This window comes from Pseudophryne corroboree, unplaced genomic scaffold (genome assembly GCF_028390025.1).
Source record: "Pseudophryne corroboree isolate aPseCor3 unplaced genomic scaffold, aPseCor3.hap2 scaffold_2186, whole genome shotgun sequence".
Taxonomy (NCBI): Eukaryota; Metazoa; Chordata; class Amphibia; order Anura; family Myobatrachidae; genus Pseudophryne; species Pseudophryne corroboree.
Genome location: NW_026968833.1, coordinates 5,156 through 25,796, shown reverse-complemented (window position 1 = coordinate 25,796; position 20,641 = coordinate 5,156). Strand labels below are relative to the sequence as shown.

Below are 20,641 nucleotides of genomic sequence, written 5' to 3'. Positions count from 1 at the left end.
GGTAGAAATGATGATTTACCCGCAGTAGCCGTAGATACCAGGTATGCAAGGCCGTCACCAAACAAGACACCACCTTTATACGGCAGAGTCTCCATAGCTTTCTTTGAGTCCGCATCAACATTACATTGATGAATCCACAATGCCCTCCTAGCCGAGACTGCCATGGCATTGGCCTGTGATACCAAAATGCCAATATCCCTTGCAGCGTCTTTCAGATATGCTGCAGCGTCCCTTATGTAACTTAAAGTTACGAGAATGCTATCCCTGTCCAGGGTATCAATTTCAGTGGATAAATTATCCGCCCACTTTTCAATAGCGCTACTCACCAATGCCGACGCCACGGTAGGTCTGAGCAGCGTCCCCGTATAGACATATCGATTTCAATGTGCTTTCCTGTCGACGATCCGCAGGATCCTTCAGGGCTGTCGTGTCCGGACTCGGAAGAGCTACCTTTTTGGACAGACGGGATAAAGACTTGTCCACAGAGGGGGGTTGACTCCCACATTTTCCTGTCCCCTGAGGGAAATAGATAAGTCAGCAGAATTCTCTTGTAAAGCAAAAACTGTCAGGATTTTCCTAAGCCTTTTAAAAAAAGAGTATTCAGTTCATTAGAGGGAGGGAACGTTACCTCAGGTTTCCTACACTTATACATGCAGACCCTCGTATCAGGAACTTCAGGGTCCTCCTTTATTGCCACAATCATGTACTGAATATTCTAAGCCAGTTTAGGATTCAATCTGGCATCATTATAGTCGACACAGGAATCAGTATCCGTGTCGGTATCTGTGTCTAACTCGGTATCTGTGTCTACTAACTGGGCAAATGAACGCGTCTGTGCCCCCCAAGGGGTTTGTAAGCTGTGGTGGGTCACCAGGGTCCGGTGATCCTGTGGTCAGGGCCCTGGATGCTGTCCTCAGGAAGCCATGGCGGGGCCTGCCTGTAGCTCCTACTGTGCAGACAGACAGCAGCAGCTTGCAATCTGCCTGTTGCAGCCTTGATAGAAGCAATTAAAAATTAAAGTATAAAAAGGGGCTGGAGCACAGGAAACATCCAGCTCACTCAAACCACTAATCTAAAATGGTCTTGGAGGAGTATAGAGGGAGAGGAGCGAGCTAAACTTATTTAAAGAAATTTTAAGTGTCAGGATATATTTATCCACCTGTCTATACCCCAGTGTACTGTATGTACTCCAGTGTCCTCTAGAGGATCAAGGTGAAAAAATATTGCGTGCCTTTGATAAAGCAGGTTTTTAGTAAATGAATAAAAGTGCAAATAAAGTGCTTCCAGAGATTGAATTTATTTTAATGTTGTAACAGTATCATGTTTAACAAATAAAGTTCTTAATTTTTTTTTAAAAATCATTATCTTTATACAATTATATTTAGACGTTCAAGAAAATCACAGGTGTTCTTAAAATGTTCAACTCCGTGGTTAAAATCATTTGTTGTGGGATCAAATTGTAGACAAAGGTTTGTCATCTCATCTACATCCAATATAATGGTATTGTCTGGTACAACAACATTATTATTTGTTTCTATTGTGGCTGTAGAGCCATAGTTATCTATGCCATACTCATCGATGTTTACTTCTGTGTCAAACATTGGATTATGAAGCATTCCAGCTGTCCATAACTGCATTGGGGAATGGTATCTTTCAGTGCTCATAAGGTGATTATTCCATTGTGCAACAAATTCTGTTACTGCATGATTAATTCTTCTCAGATATACATAATGCAAAGCAAAGAGATGGCACTCATTGTTAGTATTTAGTATTCCTCTATGCTCCATCCATAAAAATAAATCTTTAAAGTAGTAGATGACAACTCTGTTTAATTCTGCCCATAAGCGTTCTATCCGTTGATTGTGAACACTCTGGCCAGTTATGAAGCTACCCCTATTAGGTCCTCTTGAGTTAATCATGTAACGTGCTATGTTAATATTTTCAACACCCATGTCTCCTCTTACTCGTAATGGTAATCCAAACCTTGATACACCTTTTTGAAATAATTGCAGTGTTGTTGATGCATTATTGTTTGTAGCAGTTTTAAGATAAATTATATTTCTGCTGAACCCATCTATGCAACCATGGAACACAAATCTCCAAGAGATTAGCTTGTGGTTACTGTCAATATGCCTGAAAGAAAGGAAAAAAAATAATGGTTATTATGATGACCTTGTTTTCAACAAAATCACATATTGCTACTCAAAATTATACAACTGTCTAATTTAAGTTTATGCGTTTCTTAAGAAATGAGGGGCTTTTAATAATTGTGAGCACCTACTAACACAAAGGTGATACTGTAACTAGGTTAAATATTGTGGAACAATTAACCAAAGGATACATCCTTAAGTATATACCGTTAAGAACAATGCTCTCATTCTTATCTAGTTGCAAAACAGCTGCAGCAGGCACATCAGTCTCTTTTTTCAAAATGTGCATACCTCAGAGCTGCAATGCGCATGCACAGTGCATGAATTATGATAACAGTCGCAAACACCATTTAGACAGTGTTCGTGGTGGTAAATTGGAGTGATTGGGTGAACACATGAGTCATGGATGTTCAGAATGCATTTTCTGGTCATGCATAAATGATCAGCTATTAATTACCTTGCTACTGGAGAGATCGCTGCATTCGGGGAGAGAAGCATAGCCTGCATGTCTACAGAGGCACTATATCTTTGTGACGCACCCATATGAAACTATGGTACTGATTTATCAGTATTTGTATGCCAGCTAGGAGGCAGCAGTGGGCAGATCTATGCTCAGATTGCTGTTCACATTTGCAAGTACAGGTTGAGTATCCCATATCCATATATTCCGAAATACGGAATATTCCGAAATACGGACTTTTTTTGAGTGAGAGTGAGATAGTGAAATCTTTGTTTTTTGATGACTCAATGTACACAAACTTTAATACACAAAGTTATTAATAATATTGTATTAAATGACCTTCAGGCTGTGTATACAAGGTGTATATGAAACATATGTGAATTGTGTGTATGTAGACACACTTTGTTTAATGCACAAAGTTATAAAAAATATTGGCAAAAATGACCTTCAGGCTGTGTGTATAAGGTGTATATGTAACATAAATGCATTCTGTGCTTAGATTTAGGTCCCATCACCATGATATCTCATTATGGTATGCAATTATTCCAACATACGGAAAAATCCAATATCCAAAATACCTCTGGTCCCAAGCATTTTGGATAAGGGATACTCAACCTGTATATGCATATATTGGAAAAAGCTAAAGGATAGAAACAGCAATCACATCTGAATGAGGTACAATGTGTCAACTATACCAGATTTGGAGAGGTTTTTTTTTCTACCATCTGAAGTTATTATCAATAGCAAACCCTGACAGACTACAGTTAATATACAAACCAACTAATGCTTTATTTGTCGAGTACAAAAGAAAAGTTTACATTACATGGGTGGGATATATAATATATTTTTAGTTTAGTAATCCCTTTTTATATCAATAAAATAATACTAGTAGTAGAATTACTATTCACACCATTACATTGTGTACAGTAGACCAAAAAAATAAAATGATAAAAAAAAAAATAGGTTCTGGTTTATTGGATTATTAAGCCTAAATGAAAGTGCACACAGCTGATTACAATGGATTATATACAATATCCTGGCCATCAGGATGCCGGCAGTAAATATCCTGACACTGGCATCCCGACGGGCTCAGCAAGTATGCTACCCCCCTATACCTCCTGCAGCCTAACACTATCCTCCCCCATAGTGCCTTACCCTAAACCCCAGCAGCTTAAACCTAACCCTCCTCCCTTAATTCCTAACCCTAACCTCCCACCTTCCGCAGCCTAACACTCCTCTCCCACAGACTAACCCTAACCTCACCCCCTAGTTCCTAACCTTACCTCCACACAGCCTAAACCTAACCCTACCCCTTAGTGCCTAACCCTTACCACCTCAACCCGCAACCTAACACTAACCTCCCCCAGTAAGTGCCTAAACACTCCCCCTTACCCTCGGCTACATACTCACCTCCTCTGGCATCCAGAGATTTGGATCCTGACGGGATTCCGGCGCTGGTGTCCTGATCCTGTTCAGGATTTAGGTGTTGGTGTCCCTAGCGGGTATAATATTCTGTGATCCTGACGGGAAGGATCGAGCCCTGGGAGCGCGATTGCAACAACATGTTCTTACCACAAATGATTTGGACCTGGTACACTATAAACTCTACGCTGAATAGCCCGTCTTTTACGAACAGCTCGGCCAACAGGATCCAGAAGTTGCAGCCTCCTTCTAATTTTCCACCTCTGTACTCTCAGTGCTCGGCTTCTGAGACTACCTTGAATATAACTTTCTCCAGCATTTGGTGTGGAATTTAGAAAACTCAAGATATGCTGATCAAGTTCATCATCACATATATCACTGAATCTGTTGTCAGAAGATGTAGGCAAGTTTAGTTCTTGTCGTCTTCTGTACAAAGTTGAAACACTGATGTTTAAGCAAGTTGCTATTCGAATCCACGAAAAGCCTAGTTCCCACAAATATTGTATCTGTTCTCTAGAAACAATGAACCTTAAAAAAAAAAAAAAACATTAATAAATACTGTTGTGAGATCTTGAAGAATTTGTGAATGTGTTTCACAGGCCGAAACCCTCCCTTTTTTTTTTTTAAAGTAGTCATTCACTTTTTGAAAATGTATCATATCATTATCTACCTATCAGCTTTAATAAACACTTGTCTGTTTCATAACACCCTTGAGTGAATGACTCAGACTCTGTACATTTGCATAAACATCTCTTGTGCGATTTTGCACAGAACTTGCTCATAAAACAATATTCACATTTGTAACATTTTGACATTTACATCTGGAGAGGCAATTACGGTGTTAAAAAGGGTACTTGGACACGAGCAGTAAGGGCTTATTCTTGTACTAGTGTTTCCGAATCTTGAATATAAGGCATATATGGCCAAAAATCGGCATAATTTACAGATGGTATGTGTCAGGTTCAAGTTTCAGATAATGATCACTTGTACCGGTGAATGCCCACATTAACCAGCAGTTATTTCCTTTGTCACATATTCCAAAAAAAAGTTTTGTAATAGACACAATTTTGTTATAATTGCACAAGAGATGTGCACATAACCTATCTTTAGTATATGTATCGAAATATGCATTCATTTACCTATGCCTTTTTAAAGACTAGATAAATATCTTAAAGGGTCTACTACGGTAAGCGAACACTCTGGATACCGGCGCCAGGATCCTGGCAACAGGGTGAGCACAAAAGAGTCCCTTGCAGGCTCACTGCGCTCGCCGTGCTATTTATATCAAATGCCTCCCATCTTAAGACCGCTTCTGTTAACACTTTAAAAAGCTTTTTATCTTCAGAAACAAAATAAAATTATGTAAAGGTTGGAGTGCACCTGGCACAGTAGATGACTGCCCCCCTGTCATATTTGAAAAAGGAAAGGCACGTGTTAAAAATGGGGTGTGGTCTTGTGTGAAAAGGGCATGGCCCCACAAGAGCACAACCAATTCAAATTATGCCAGACAGTAGAATTGCCCCTTAAGGGCCCTACACACTGGTCGATACCAGTGAAAGATATGAACGATCTAGTTCATTAATTAACGAAATACCACTCATATTTTTCAGTGTGGAGGCACCAACAATGAACGATGTGCGGCCCCGCGCTCGTTCATCGTTAGTGCTCTGTCGCTTGTGCATGCAGGCCAATATGGACGCTCGTCTATATTTGCATGCACTGCTATAGAGCCGGGTGACGGGGGGAGTGAAGAAAATTCACTCCACCCGTCACCTCTCCCCCACCCACCTCCAGGTCGCCCGTCTGCCGTATTGGCGGCGGGTCGACCAGTCTGTAGCGCCCTTTACTCACATTACAATACATAGTTGTGTCCTTTAGTCACAATACACCACACACTAGAGACCCTTATTAACATTATGCTTCACAATAGTTCCCCTTACACACATTATGCCAGAGTAGTGGCCCTTACACAGTGGGCGCACTAGCTAGTGCCAGAGATGTCACATCCTTTACATCATAGTTAATTTTGACAAGTATTTTCAATTTAGTTTTTGTCTTAGTCATTTACTTAAAAAATGAATAAATTTAAAGTAAAATCACATTTTAGTATTGGTTTTTGTTTCGTTTTAGTCAAGATTTAATCAGTACATCTTTGTTTTCATTTTAGTCCTGAAATTAACGGTCAACAAATGTGCATTTTTATACAGGTTGAGTATCCCATATCCAAATATTCCGAAATACGGAATATTCCGAAATACGGACTTTTTTGAGTGAGAGTAAGATAGTGAAACCTTTGTTTTATGATGGCTCAATGTGCACAAACTTTGTTTAATACACAGTCATTAAAAATATTGTATTAAATGACCTTCAGGCTGTGTGTATAAGGTGTATATGAAACCTAAATTAATTGTGTGAATGTACACACACTTTGTTTAATGCACAAAGCTATAAAAAATATTGGCTAAAATTACCTTCAGGCTGTGTGTATAAGGTGTATATGTAACATAAATGCATTCTGTACTTAGACTTGGGTCCCACCACCATGATCTCTCATTGTGGTATGTAATTATTACAAAATACGGAAAAATCCGATATCCAAAATACCTCTGGTCCCAAGCATTTTGGATAAGGGAGACTCAACCTGTAATACAAGATTCTAAATGCCAAAAACCTAACTTTTTAGAAAAATAACCATAACTTGTAACACATCATAACATATGGGAATGTTTACAATATATGTAGCTACAATCACACACTTTTATGCAGGTGCAAGAGACTACTGCAAATGTAATTGTGTTATTGTGAAAATGACACAGAAAAAACAGAAAAATGGACTAAACTTAACACTTATTCAAATAACAATAGACCTTGCCTGAAAAGCATACAATCCATGGTTGCATTGCCAATCACTTATGAATAGAAAATAGTCGAGGTGTCATCACAAAATAGATAATAATTAATCATATTATTCTGTTAAAACAAAGCTAAAAGTTGATATTTGGCAAATTTATGACCTGGAGCAGAATGTGAAAACATACTGACAGAACTTCATAAAATACAGTAAAATAACTCGCCAGGAACACAGAGTATGGAAGGGTCCCACCCATTGGCACCTGTTCAGTATAATCCTGACAGTAAAAATTCCAATGGATCACGGTCACTATTATTACCCTAGCACTATCTCACCGCTCCCACAGCCTAACCCTAACTGTCCATTTCAGCTACCTAACTATAACCATCCCCTTCTGCAGCCTAATGCTGGGTACACACTGGCAGTGGGCTGGTAGCACAAACTTAAAGTGATATTTTCAGCTTGATATTTCTTATTATAGAGCATTTTTACAATCAAGAAGAATACGTTGATGAAAATGAAACTTACCTTGGCCTACCTACACCGACACTTAGAAGGGGAGCAGAATATCCAGGTGTTTGATTACAGTCAAATAAATGATTGATCCTGGTTTGGATATCCTCAATTAACAAAACTGTATGCTGAGATATGTCTTCTAGCATTGGAAGTAAAGTACTGTTTCCGCTAATAAAATGGTGACATGCAATGAGCATTGCAATTAAAACTTCTAAATGGCTTTCAAGTTTTCTATGTAGATGTTCCAAAAAATTTATATCCACTGAAAAAATAGCCCTTTCTGCAATAGTACAGCTTGACTTTAGTGAAAGAAAATATTCTTGAATATCTTCCACTGCCTCGATTAATATGAAATTAACACATAAACAGAGGAAAATACAAAAAGAGTAACTCATGGTTAATGGTTGCAATTGAATATATATTTAGTTGATATATAGTTAAAAAAAAAAATAATAATATTGGAATTATCTTGTCCTTCAAATTATTTGGAGATTTGCAAAACTGTATCAGAAGTCTCTCAAATTCCCTCGCTGGGCCACCATAATCTACAGCTCCTTCTGCATTCCCAAAGGAATCAGTCAAGTCAGTCAAGAGGACAGAAACGAGATTGTTTTCAGCCGTAATCCACGACACGCTCCTTCACAGACTAGTCCGTGTTTAACTTAGAACTGCTTTCAGTATAAATCTGTACTGCCAGATTTCACAGAACACCCTTTAAAGTCAAAAACAAAAATAAATCAAAATTTAGTTTCAAATAACTTTTAAAAATAAGGGCAAGTACAAATATTTATATATTTAGCATTCATGATTACCAATCCAAGCACTCACACACAGATTTTGATTTAATTGATGTCAAATAATATCCACACACATGCACATACAGATGCATGAGCACACATTGCGTCAAATATGAAGCTGGGCACCTCTGCATATACACTATATGGACACTGTATCCCAATACATATGGAGCAGGTACTTAATTTCCAAATAGAACAGCTCCCACTCTTCTTGGAAGGCTTTCCACAAGATTTTGGAGCGTTTCGATGGGAATTTGGGCCTATTCATTCTGTAGAGCATTTATGAGGTCAGGCACTGATGTTGGACGAGAAGGCCTGGCTCACAAGCTCCGGTCCAGTTCATCCCAAAGGTGCTCGATGGGGTTGCGGTCAGGGCTCTGTGCGGCCAGTCATGTTCTTCCACACAGAACTCATCAAACCGTGTCTTTGTACCCCAGTGCATAACGCAAGGACTATAGTCATCTTGGAATAGTAAAGGGCCTTCCCCAAACTGTTGCCACTAAGTTGGAAGCATAGCCCTGTCCAAACTGTCTTGGTATGCTAAAGCATTAAGATTGACCTTCACTGGAGAAAAGGAGCCTAGTCCAAACCCTGAAAAACAGCCCCATAGCATTATCCCTCCTCCACCTTCACAGTTTACACAACGTAGTCAGGCAGGTACCATTCTCCCGGCATCTGCCAAACCCAGACTCGCACTCCTGACTGCCAAACAGAGAAGCGTGATTCACCATCACTCCACAGAACACATTTCCACTGCTCACCATTCATGTATTGTGGGAAGACCAATATTGCTATATTGTTGCTCCCAGGAGGGGAGTCATTACAAATTTTTGAATGAAACAGACGCCCCTTGATAAACTACAACTTATGCCAACTGTCTCGGATGGTAAAGACTAATCCTGGAATTGGGAGAACTCTACACCAAAGCATAATTTTATGCAGAAAAATCTACTAACCCTCTCCCACTACTTACCTAAACATAAGCCTTTCCCCCACAACCTAACCCTAAGACATCCCCTACTGACTAAACTTTACCCCTCCTTCCCCTCCGATAGCCTATTCCCAAGCCTCCCCAGCATAATTACGTTTGGTATGCCAACAGACAGGTTTCAGGCATTGTGAGAGGAGTCAGGATTCCGGCATGGGTCTTCTCACCAGTATCGGGTGATAAAGCTGATTATTTACCTTATAACATTCACTATATGTGGGTAAGAGACTCAGTACGCAATTGGCGTATGGGGTACCGTAAGGGTACGCACTTAGCGTAGCAGACGCTTAGCCGTGGTCGAGACGCACGAGCGGCACGCTCACTCACAGCTTTACGCTTGGTATCGAACACGCTATAGGCGGCCGACTACCGTAATGCTATGCTACTAGCGTAGCGGACGCTGTGACCGCGAGGGGAACACGAGCGGCGCAGACGCTCACGGGATGACACTCAGTAAACCTTGTATGCAACACACTGAAAGATTGAGTTTATACTGTAAACCTTACTACTGAAATACTGTAGCGATATAATGCTGCTTAACCTTGTTAATATAAAAGCTGCTTGAGCGATTGAGACGCTCCGAATACCCTCAGCAATGTAATAAACACACAATTCCTTGCTAAGGCTCCTAAACCTTTACTAACGAGATTTAGTTATATCAAAAGGGGAAACACAGTTAACATTTCATACACTACAGGCTAACATTAATATCTAACAGAATAACTACACATGAATATACAATAGCGGCACAATCGCAAACACAAATACATAGACTAAAGGGCCCTACTCATTTGGCGATTCGCCGCCGAGGTGCCCGACGGCCGATACGGCCGACGAGCAACCCGGCGGCGGGGGGGCAGTGACGGGGGGAGTGAAGTTTCTTCACTCCCCCCGTCACCCGGCTGCATTGAAGTGCAGGCTAATATGGACGAGATCGTCCATATTGGCCTGCATGCACAGCCGACGGGAGATCAGCGATGAACGAGCGCGGGGACGCGCATCGTTCATCGCTGTAGTCTCCACACTGAAAGATATGAACGAGTTCTCGTTCATTTATGAACGAGATCGTTCATATCTTTCATTATATCGGCCAGTGTGTAGGGCCTATAAGAATGAATGGCTAACATTACATGGGTAACAAAGTGGCCACAGAGAAACATACCATACGGGGAACACTCGCCAGCGCAACCGGATCCAGTCCTCCAATTATCAGAGATAAATGTTGATGAGAGAGAGTACTGGCCGGTCTGGGGACAGTGGCCTTTATATACACAACATACAGTACACTACAAAGGGCCCTACAATCGCATTGTTCATTGGACACAAGAATGTCTCTCTGCACTGTAACAAAAGGTCATAGGTGGATTTGAACAGGTGGGCTGTGACTATTACAAACAGCTCAGGTGGGAGGGAATCTCAGGATTCCCGCCGCATGCATGAACCGCAAATATAGTAAATGTCCAGAAACTACTAATAGACATAACTATACGCAGGAGCGATTAATCTTTACCTAACCAACACCGGATTGTTACTAATAAAATACTCTTCGGTTAGGTACCAGACACCACTGTTCAACCTTTGTATCATGAAAAGAAGGATTCCCAAGTCCATGAACCAGTCATATTAAACAAACTTACAGTTATTATTAAGGGGAACATTACCTATAAAACATACTATTTAGATTTATTATGTAACGATTGAGTCGCCCGCTAGACGCACAAACTCTACCGTAAATGCACATACCACACGCTCGAGTGCATGGCCGTGGAGGTGCCATCACGCAACTGCGAATATGCGCACGCACGGGAGAGAATGTGCATGTGCAGCGGGCAAGCGCATGGGGTGAATATATGGCAACGTGTAGCATGATATTTTTCCGACTGACACGCGATTCCAGGCGCCGGCATCCCAAAAGCCAGGAAGCCAACTACATCCCGTATTAAGGATTACATGCAGGGTCAGGGACACAGAAAGAAGCCTGTATGTGCTTTGAGAGCTGCTGGGTATTGTACGCATGTGTGGTCTTGCTGAACACACATTCACAATTGATCATACATGCACAGCACCCATTTTAGTGGGTTGAGTTGCTGGTGGCCGGGATACCGGCTGTCAGGATCCCGGCACAAGGTTATATTCAGCCACTATGGGGTTCGTGACCCCCAGGAGAGGGAATAGTCCTTGCTTGACAGTATTCCAGCATCGGCATACTGACCGCCAGGATCCCAACAGCCGGCATATTGACTACATTGCATCCTCATACGGACTACCCTTTTCCGCTAGGATCCGGCGTTCAACCGCCATGCCGTCAAACGCAGCCACGGTAAGTCTTGGAACAGACAGGGTCCCTGTTGCAACAGGTCTTGTCTTAGAGGAAGCGGCCACGGATCTTCTGTGAGCATTTCCTGCAGATCCGGATACCAGGTCCTTCGTGGCCAATGAAGATTGTTCTCACTCCTCTTTCTTACCATTCTCAACACCTTGGGTATGAGGGGGAAGAGGAGGAAATACATAGTCCGACTGGAAAAACTACTGCCTGATGGTCTCTTGACCTGGCGCAATACCTCTGTAGCTTTTTGTTGAGGCGAGACGCCATCATGTCTATCTGGGGTAGTACCCACCGACTCGCAATCTGTGCGAAAACTTCCCGATGAAGTCCCCACTCTCCTGGATGTAGGTCGTGTCTGCTGAGGAAGTCTGCTTCCAAGTTGTCCACTCCCGGAATAAACACTGCTGAAAGTACGCTTACATGATTCTCCACCCAGCGAAGAATTCTGGTGGCTTCCGCCATTGCCACTCTGCTCCTTGTGCCGCCTGCCTTGGCGGTTTACATGAGCTACTGCGGTCACGTTGTCTGACTGGATCAGAACTGGCTTGTCGCAAAGTAAGGTCTCCGCTTGACGTAGGGCGTTGTATATGGCCCTTAGTTCCAGAATGTTGATGTGAAGACAAGTCTCTTGACTTGACCAAAGACCTTGGAAATTTCTTCCCTGTGCGACTGCTCCCCAACCTCGGAGGCTCGCATCCGTGGTCACCAGGATCCAGTCCTGAATGCCGAATCTGCGGCCCTCTAGAAGGTGAACACTCTGCAGCCACCACATAAGAGATACTTTGGCTCTGGGGGACAGGGTGATCAACTGATGAATTTGTAGATGTGACCAGGACCATTTGTCCAGTAGGTCCCATTGGAAGGTCCTCGCATGGAACCTGCCAAAGGGGATGGCCTCGTATGATGCCACCATCTTTCCCAGGACTCGAGTGCATTGATGCACTGATACCTGTTTTGGTTTCAATAGGTTCTTGACCAGAGTCATGAGTTCCTGGGCCTTTTCTATTGGAAGATAAACCTTTTTCTGGTCTGTATACAGAATCATGCCCAAGAAAGTCAGATGAGTCGTAGGAACCAACTGCGACTTCGGGATATTGAGAATCCAGCAGTGTTGATTCAGCACCTTCAGTGAAAGTGATACGCTGTTCAGTAACTGCTCTCTTGATCTCGCTTTTATGAGGAGATCGTCCAAGTACGGGATAATTGGGGTCAGGGACTCAGGTTCGACAGCAAAAAGGTCGACATACCTTAGGTCGGCACCAATTAGTCGACACACCTTAGGTCGACATGGACAAAAGGTCGACATGGACAAAGGGTCTACATGAGTATTTTATGTTTTTTTGGTGTCGTCTTCTTCGTAGAATGACCGGGAACACCAATTAGTGTACCGCGTCTCCTCGCATGGATCACTTCACTCGCCATGCTTCGGGCATGGTACCTTCGCTCCGCTACCGCGTCACTCAGCACAGATACCCGGGATTGAAAAAATGGCCCGGGATTGGCTTCCCTAGGCGTCAGCTATCGGCGAAGACTCACATTTCTTTCTATCTTCCTCTGGGAAGGGAAAAGCAACCAAGACCCTCTTAGGGATATGGAATTTTTTTTCAGGATTTTCCAAGGCTTTTTCAAAGATAGCATTTCATTTCTTAGATGCTGGGAAGGGGAGAGGGGCCTTTTTACTGTCCGGGAAAAAGGGCTCCTCAACGTGCTCAGGATTTGTGTCAGAAATGTGCAACACATCCTGTACGGCTTCAATCATCAACTGCACCCCCTTTGCAAGTGATGCCGCCCCCCTCGAAAAACATCCCCGTCACCGTCCGCAGTGTCAGAATCGGTGTCCGTGTCATCCTACATAATCTTGGCAAGTGCACGTTTGTGAGAATGTACTTGCAGGGACCCTGAGGAAGCAGTATCTGACCATACAACCATAGAGTATTGCTGTACCCGAGTGGCCTGCTCAGATCTAGCAACCCTTTCAGAAATCTGAGATATAGTCCCCCTAAGAGAGGCTAACCACTCTGGTTCTCTAGCTGGGATCTGCGCTACAACAGTGCAATCCTGGTTACATGGGATGGGATCTTCCTGAGAAGATAAATCCTCTGCAGCAAATGAAACAGAGTCTCTAGACATGTTTGCTAATACACACCAATCACACCACATACACACAGAGTACTGGGCAGACAGAGTTTCCCCACAAGAATGGCAGAGAGACACAGAGATTGGAGACAACCCATACACAGCGCTATTACAGGTATAAGGAGACCCTAAACCTGAGCTGACTGTCCCTTAATAGGCAACACAGTCTTTCACAGCCTCCCCTCCCTTCTACAATACCCTGGTACCGTACAGATAGCTGGAGTTGCACTTGAGGGAATGATCTTCCACTTGCATCCAATTGCAGGCAGGAAAATGGCGCTGAAACGCTGCTGGGTCCGCTCTGAGGATGGCGCCATCTTCCCGCTCTTCAAGATTATACTGGCCTGAGGATTTTAGGTGCTGGCTGAAATCCGCAGACCCCGACAGGCAGAATTGGTCAGTGTAGTGTCAGGCGCTGGCTCAGGGCGCCCCTCACAGCGCCGCACTGAAGTACTGCTGAGCCGTCCGGGAGCGCAGTTAATACTGCGCTCCTACCCTGAAGCCGCCATCTTCACACCGACTCCCTGCTATTTAGGGGGGACGGTGACTCACTCGTCACACTTCAGCTCTGCAAGGGGGTGGCGGCCTGCTGCTGGGGTGAGCGTTCCCCTGCGACGGGGAGCAATCTATCCCCTCTGGAGCTCAATGTCCAGTCAGCGGAGACAGTGGCTCAGACCCCGCAGGGCAGACACTGCTCCCCCCCTTAGTCCCCTCCTGCAGGCAGGCTGTTGCCAACAGCCTTCTGTAGAAAAAAAAAAACCTCTATAAAATCACTTTACTAGAAAAGCTCTGTATAGCTTCCCTAGCTGTGACCGGCTCCTCCGGGCACATTTTCAAAACTGAGTCTGGTAGGAGGGGCATAGAGGGAGGAGCCAGCACACACTATTAAACTCTTAAAGTGCCAATGGCTCCTGGTGGACCAGTTTATACCCCATGGTACTAATATGGACCCAAGCATCCTGTAGGACGTAAGAGAAAATATAAAAACATTTCATACATCAGGCCTAGGCTCCAACTGGTGGATTTCTCAAGTCAGGTCTCCCTTTAGTCTCATGACACATGCAGAACACAAATCCTGCTGGCCTGGGAACCAAATGTTGGGACAAACATTTGACGGACACTTTATAGCTTGTACTGTCCAGGACTGGACACTTTATAGCTTGTACTGTCCAGGACTGCGCTGGCTGGATCACCCTCTCCCACTGCCCATGTCAGTTGCTGCCAGTTTAGTCTTGCAAATGCCTGAGCTCTCACTAGCCCATGGCTCACAGTGAACATGATCGGTGATGGTGGCTCCAGCTGCAAGATTCCCTTTAAACAGAATACACCAACCACTGGTGTCTCCCTAATGTTTCCACAGCTCCAGCTGTCCTAGATAATCCCAAGGTTAGGGCTCTTGCTGTGAACCGCAATAAGGGCTGTAGAGAGCCACACCAGGCAGCGGTAATGGAATAAGTGCATGGATCCACATTTGCTTTAAAAAAAAAAAAAAAAAACTGCAGCGCTGTGAAACAGTTAAGACCTACACAGGGGGGTGCCTATCAAATCCAGGGGGGCATGGGGGGGGGCAACTGATTCCCACCTTTTTGCGTCGGGAAGTGGGTTCCTCTTTGGCCGGCAATCCTCTTTCCAGTGATATTTAGGAAGATTGGGCATGTGCGCTTTCAATGTGCAGTGCCATCTTCCGACAGGCCGGGACAGAGTACATGCACTCCTGTGCATGACATGGGCACACACTAATCTCTGCTGGGTATGAGACTGAATCTGCTAATTTGTCACACCCCCCCCCCCCCCCACCCATCCCCGCTCCTGTGCTGTTGACATTGACAGCATTTCAAGCAGCAACAGCATACATACAGTAAGTCAGTGGCACTGCATAGCGTCTGGTGGCACCAGGGACGTTTCTAGGGGCCTGCCCTCAACCGCTGCAGTAGACGCGTTTGAGCACCCGCCCTCCCTCCCTCCTGGCTTCCGGTATCAGTTTCCTCTCCTCACACAGGTAGGTACTCCGATAACCCCCCTGCGTGCACCACTGCATGTTACATTCCAAATCAAATATCCTCCTCTCCCATACTATCCCTCAGTATATGCAGATCCCCATATTAAGTTACAGTATGGTACACACAGCCTCCCCTCTACCACACTACTCCTCAGTACACACATCCCCCCTCTCCCACATCATTCCTCAGTATACACACACAGCCCACCCCCTCCCTATTCCTCTGCACACACAAAGCCCCACGTCTCCTCTGCACACACACAGCCTCGCCCCTCCCTATTCCTCTGTACACACACAGCCCCCCCTCCCTATTCCTCTGTACACACACAGCCCCCCCCCATTCCTCTGTACACACACAGCCCCCCCCATTCCTCTGTACACACACACACAGCCCGCCTCCCTATTCCTCTGTACACACACAGCCCCCCTCCCTATTCCTCTGTACACACACAGCCCTCCCTCCCTATCCCTCTGTACACACACAGCCCTCCCTCCCTATCCCTCTGTACACACACAGCCCTCCCTCCCTATCCCTCTGTACACACACAGCCCTCCCTCCCTATCCCTCTGTACACACACAGCCCTCCCTCCCTATCCCTCTGTACACACACAGCCCTCCCTCCCTATCCCTCTGTACACACACAGCCCTCCCTCCCTATCCCTCTGTACACACACAGCCCTCCCTCCCTATTCCTCTGTACACACACAGCCCTCCCTCCCTATTCCTCTGTACACACACAGCCCTCCCTCCCTATTCCTCTGTACACACACAGCCCTCCCTCCCTATTCCTCTGTACACACACAGCCCTCCCTCCCTATTCCTCTGTACACACACACACACAGCCCTCCCTCCCTATTCCTCTGTACACACACACACACAGCCCTCCCTCCCTATTCCTCTGTACACACACACACACACAGCCCTCCCTCCCTATTCCTCTGTACACACACACACACACAGCCCTCCCTCCCTATTCCTCTGTACACACACACACACACACACACACACAGCCCTCCCTCCCTATTCCTCTGTACACACACACACAGCCCTCCCTCCCTCCCTATTCCTCTGTACACACACACACAGCCCTCCCTCCCTATTCCTCTGTACACACACACACAGACCTCCCTCCCTATTCCTCTGTACACACACACACAGCCCTCCCTCCCTATTCCTCTGTACACACACACACAGCCCTCCCTCCCTATTCCTCTGTACACACACACACAGCCCTCCCTCCCTATTCCTCTGTACACACACACACAGCCCTCCCTCCCTATTCCTCTGTACACACACACACAGCCCTCCCTCCCTATTCCTCTGTACACACACACACAGCCCTCCCTCCCTATTCCTCTGTACACACACACAGCCCTCCCTCCCTATTCCTCTGTACACACACACACAGCCCCCCTCCCTATTCCTCTGTACACACACACACAGCCCCCCTCCCTATTCCTCTGCACACACACAGCCCCCCCACTATTCCTCTGCACACACACACACAGCACCCCCACTATTCCTCTGCACACACAGCCCCCCTCCCTATTACTCTGCACACACACACACAGCCCCCCTCCCTATTCCTCTGCACACACACACACAGCCCTCCCTCCCTATTCCTCTGCACACACACACACAGCCCTCCCTCCCTATTCCTCTGTACACACACACACAGCCCTCCCTCCCTATTCCTCTGTACACACACAGCCACCCCTCCCTATTCCTCTGTACACACACAGCCCCCCTCCCATTCCTCTGTACACACACAGCCCCCCTCCCTATTCCTCTATACACATACAGCCCCCCCCCCATTTCTCTGTACACACACACAGCACCCCTCCCTATTCCTCTATACACACACAGCCCACCCCCCCCCCATTTCTCTGTACACACACACAGCCCCCCTCCCTATTCCTCTGCACACACACACACAGCCCTCCCTCCCTATTCCTCTGCACACACACACACAGCCCTCCCTCCCTATTCCTCTGTACACACACACACAGCCCTCCCTCCCTATTCCTCTGTACACACACAGCCACCCCTCCCTATTCCTCTGTACACACACAGCCCCCCTCCCATTCCTCTGTACACACACAGCCCCCCTCCCATTCCTCTGTACACACACAGCCCCCCTCCCTATTCCTCTATACACATACAGCCCCCCCCCCCATTTCTCTGTACACACACACAGCACCCCTCCCTATTCCTCTATACACACACAGCCCACCCCCCCCCCATTTCTCTGTACACACACACAGCACCCCTCCCTATTCCTCTATACACACACACAGCCCACCATACCTAATCCTCTGTACACACACAGCCCCCCCCCCCATTCCTCTGTACACACACAGCCCCCCCCCCTATTCCTCTGTACACACACAGCCCCCCCCCCTATTCCTCTGTACACACACAGCCCCCCCCCTATTCCTCTGTACACACACAGCCCCCCCCCCCTATTCCTCTGTACACACACAGCCCCCCCCCATTCCTCTGTACACACAGCCCCCCCCCCCCTATTCCTCTGTACACACACAGCCCCCCCCCCCCTATTCCTCTGTACACACACAGCCCCCCCCCCCCTCCCTCCCTCCCTCCCTCGTTATTCCAATCCTCAGTACACTTCCTCCCTATTGTACCTGGCTTTCCTGTTTGTTTCTTACAGAGGGAGCCAGCACACACCACGTGGAGCCAGCCAGTGACTCAGGCGATGGGCACTTGAGCAGGCAGAGGAGGACAGGGCTTTTACCTCACAGCAGCTCACTCTATGATCGGCTGGCTCAGTCTGGGGCCAGACACTGAATGTTAAGCAGAGCCAGCACGAGTGTTCTGCCTTAGTTCAGGGGCGGGACACAGACAGCTGCACCACAACTTATCCTGCCTTCCACATGAGCAAGGTCTAAACGCTGCCAGACACTCTCAGGAGGATCACTAGTCACCACTCACCTCACTTGCAGCTGCTGCGCTTTGTGTATGCTGTTGCAACATCACATGGCGCGCAGAAATCGTTATCGCGCCAAGACACTGGGGCAGGTTAACCACTTCCTCTACCAGACCATAGCCTGATCTACAATGAGGGGGCGTGGCAAGGGGCGGAGCTTCCAACGGCCGCTATTACTGCAGACCGCTATGCTATCCCACTGCTGAAACTAAGGCAGCTTCTGTACCTCGGCTGATGGCCAGTCTGCCCTGCGGATGTCTCCCCAACCCATGAGTGCTGGCACTGGAAGCTTGTCACTCATGCATACAGCTTCCCCCTCCCCTATACTCAGTGTCTGTCCTCCTGTGAGTGCTGCACATTACATTTTCCCACACTCTGCCCTGCAAACCACAACTATTAGCTGAGCTGATCTGCAAATGCTTAGCTGCTCATTGTGTGTCATGTGTCTGCACCCCTGGTCTCCCCCTCAGCCCCTCTTCGGGTAGTGTTTGTCACCAGACATTCCCCCCTGCACACACCCCAATGGTACAGTACCTAGAAAGGGGTCAGGCAGCCTGAGGCAGGAGATGAGCTGCTCTGCAATGTGCCTCAGTAACACTTCTCTGCTGCTGACAATGCCACCTAGAGAGAGATCCACTTCACAGCTCTTCCACACTATACTGATCCTCCTCCCAGCCAGCACCACTGCTTATATAGGAGAGCTGTGATTGGCTGGCTGCATCATGTGCTTTTCTCAGTGTATGTCATATCCCCACATCTCACCATAGTCCATAGCCATCTCAGTGTATGTCATATCCCCATCTCACCATATGTCATATCCATCTCACCATATGTTATATCCATCTCACCATATGTCATATCCATCTCACCATATGTCATATCCATCTCACCATATGTCATATCCATCTCACCATATGTTATATCCATCTCACCATATGTCATATCCATCTCACCATATGTCATATCCATCTCACCATATGTCATATCCATCTCACCATATGTTATATCCATCTCACCATATGTCATATCCATCTCACCATATGTCATATCCATCTCACCATATGTTATATCCATCTCAGCACAATCCATAGCCATCTCACCATATGTCATATCCATCTCACCATATGTTATATCCATCTCACCATATGTCATATCCATCTCACCATATGTCATATCCATCTCACCATATGTCATATCCATCTCACCATATGTCATATCCATCTCACCATATGTTATATCCATCTCACCATATGTCATATCCATCTCACCATATGTCATATCCATCTCACCATATGTCATATCCATCTCACCATATGTTATATCCATCTCACCATATGTCATATCCATCTCACCATATGTCATATCCATCTCACCATATGTCATATCCATCTCACCATATGTCATATCCATCTCACCATATGTTATATCCATCTCACCATATGTCATATCCATCTCACCATATGTTATATCCATCTCAGCATAATCCATAGCCATCTCACCATATGTCATAGCCATCTCACCATATGTCATATCCATCTCACCATATGTCATATCCATCTCACCATATGTTATATCCATCTCACCATATGTCATATCCATCTCAGCACAATCCATAGCCATCTCACCATATGTCATATCCATCTCACCATATGTTATATCCATCTCACCATATGTCATATCCATCTCACCATATGTTATATCCATCTCAGCATAATCCATAGCCATCTCACCATATGTCATAGCCATCTCACCATATGTCATATCCATCTCACCATATGTCATATCCATCTCACCATATGTCATATCCATCTCACCATATGTTATATCCATCTCACCATATGTCATATCCATCTCAGCACAATCCATAGCCATCTCACCATATGTCATATCCATTTCACCATATGTCATATCCATCTCACCATATGTCATATCCATCTCACTATATGTCATATCCATCTCACCATATGTCATATCCATCTCACCATATGTTATATCCATCTCACCATATGTCATATCCATCTCACCATATGTTATATCCATCTCAGCAT

The 20,641-nt window shown here is 45.5% G+C and overlaps 1 protein-coding gene across 4 annotated transcripts; it reads right to left on the bottom strand.

Annotated features, from left to right (window-relative positions):
• Positions 1 to 1,281: 1,281 nt before the first annotated feature.
• LOC135007559 (uncharacterized) lies at positions 1,282 to 19,255 on the bottom strand. Of its 4 annotated transcripts, none has more exons than XR_010207499.1 (4): positions 18,292 to 18,508; positions 7,412 to 8,111; positions 4,021 to 4,560; positions 1,282 to 2,133 (listed from the first exon to the last, which is right to left on the bottom strand). XR_010207499.1 is itself a non-coding variant. In XM_063952129.1 (4 exons), the coding sequence occupies exons 2-4, from the start codon at positions 7,792 to 7,794 to the stop codon at positions 1,368 to 1,370; spliced, it is 1,527 nt and encodes a 508-aa protein (XP_063808199.1). In that variant the 5' UTR covers positions 7,795 to 8,111; positions 19,128 to 19,255; the 3' UTR covers positions 1,282 to 1,367. The 4 variants fall into 4 exon arrangements, 3 of the variants coding, with proteins under 3 accessions (XP_063808199.1, XP_063808198.1, XP_063808200.1); XM_063952129.1 differs by lacking the exon at positions 18,292 to 18,508 and adding an exon at positions 19,128 to 19,255 and having other exon boundaries at positions 4,183 to 4,560; XM_063952128.1 differs by having other exon boundaries at positions 4,183 to 4,560; positions 18,292 to 18,483.
• Positions 19,256 to 20,641: the final 1,386 nt, after the last annotated feature.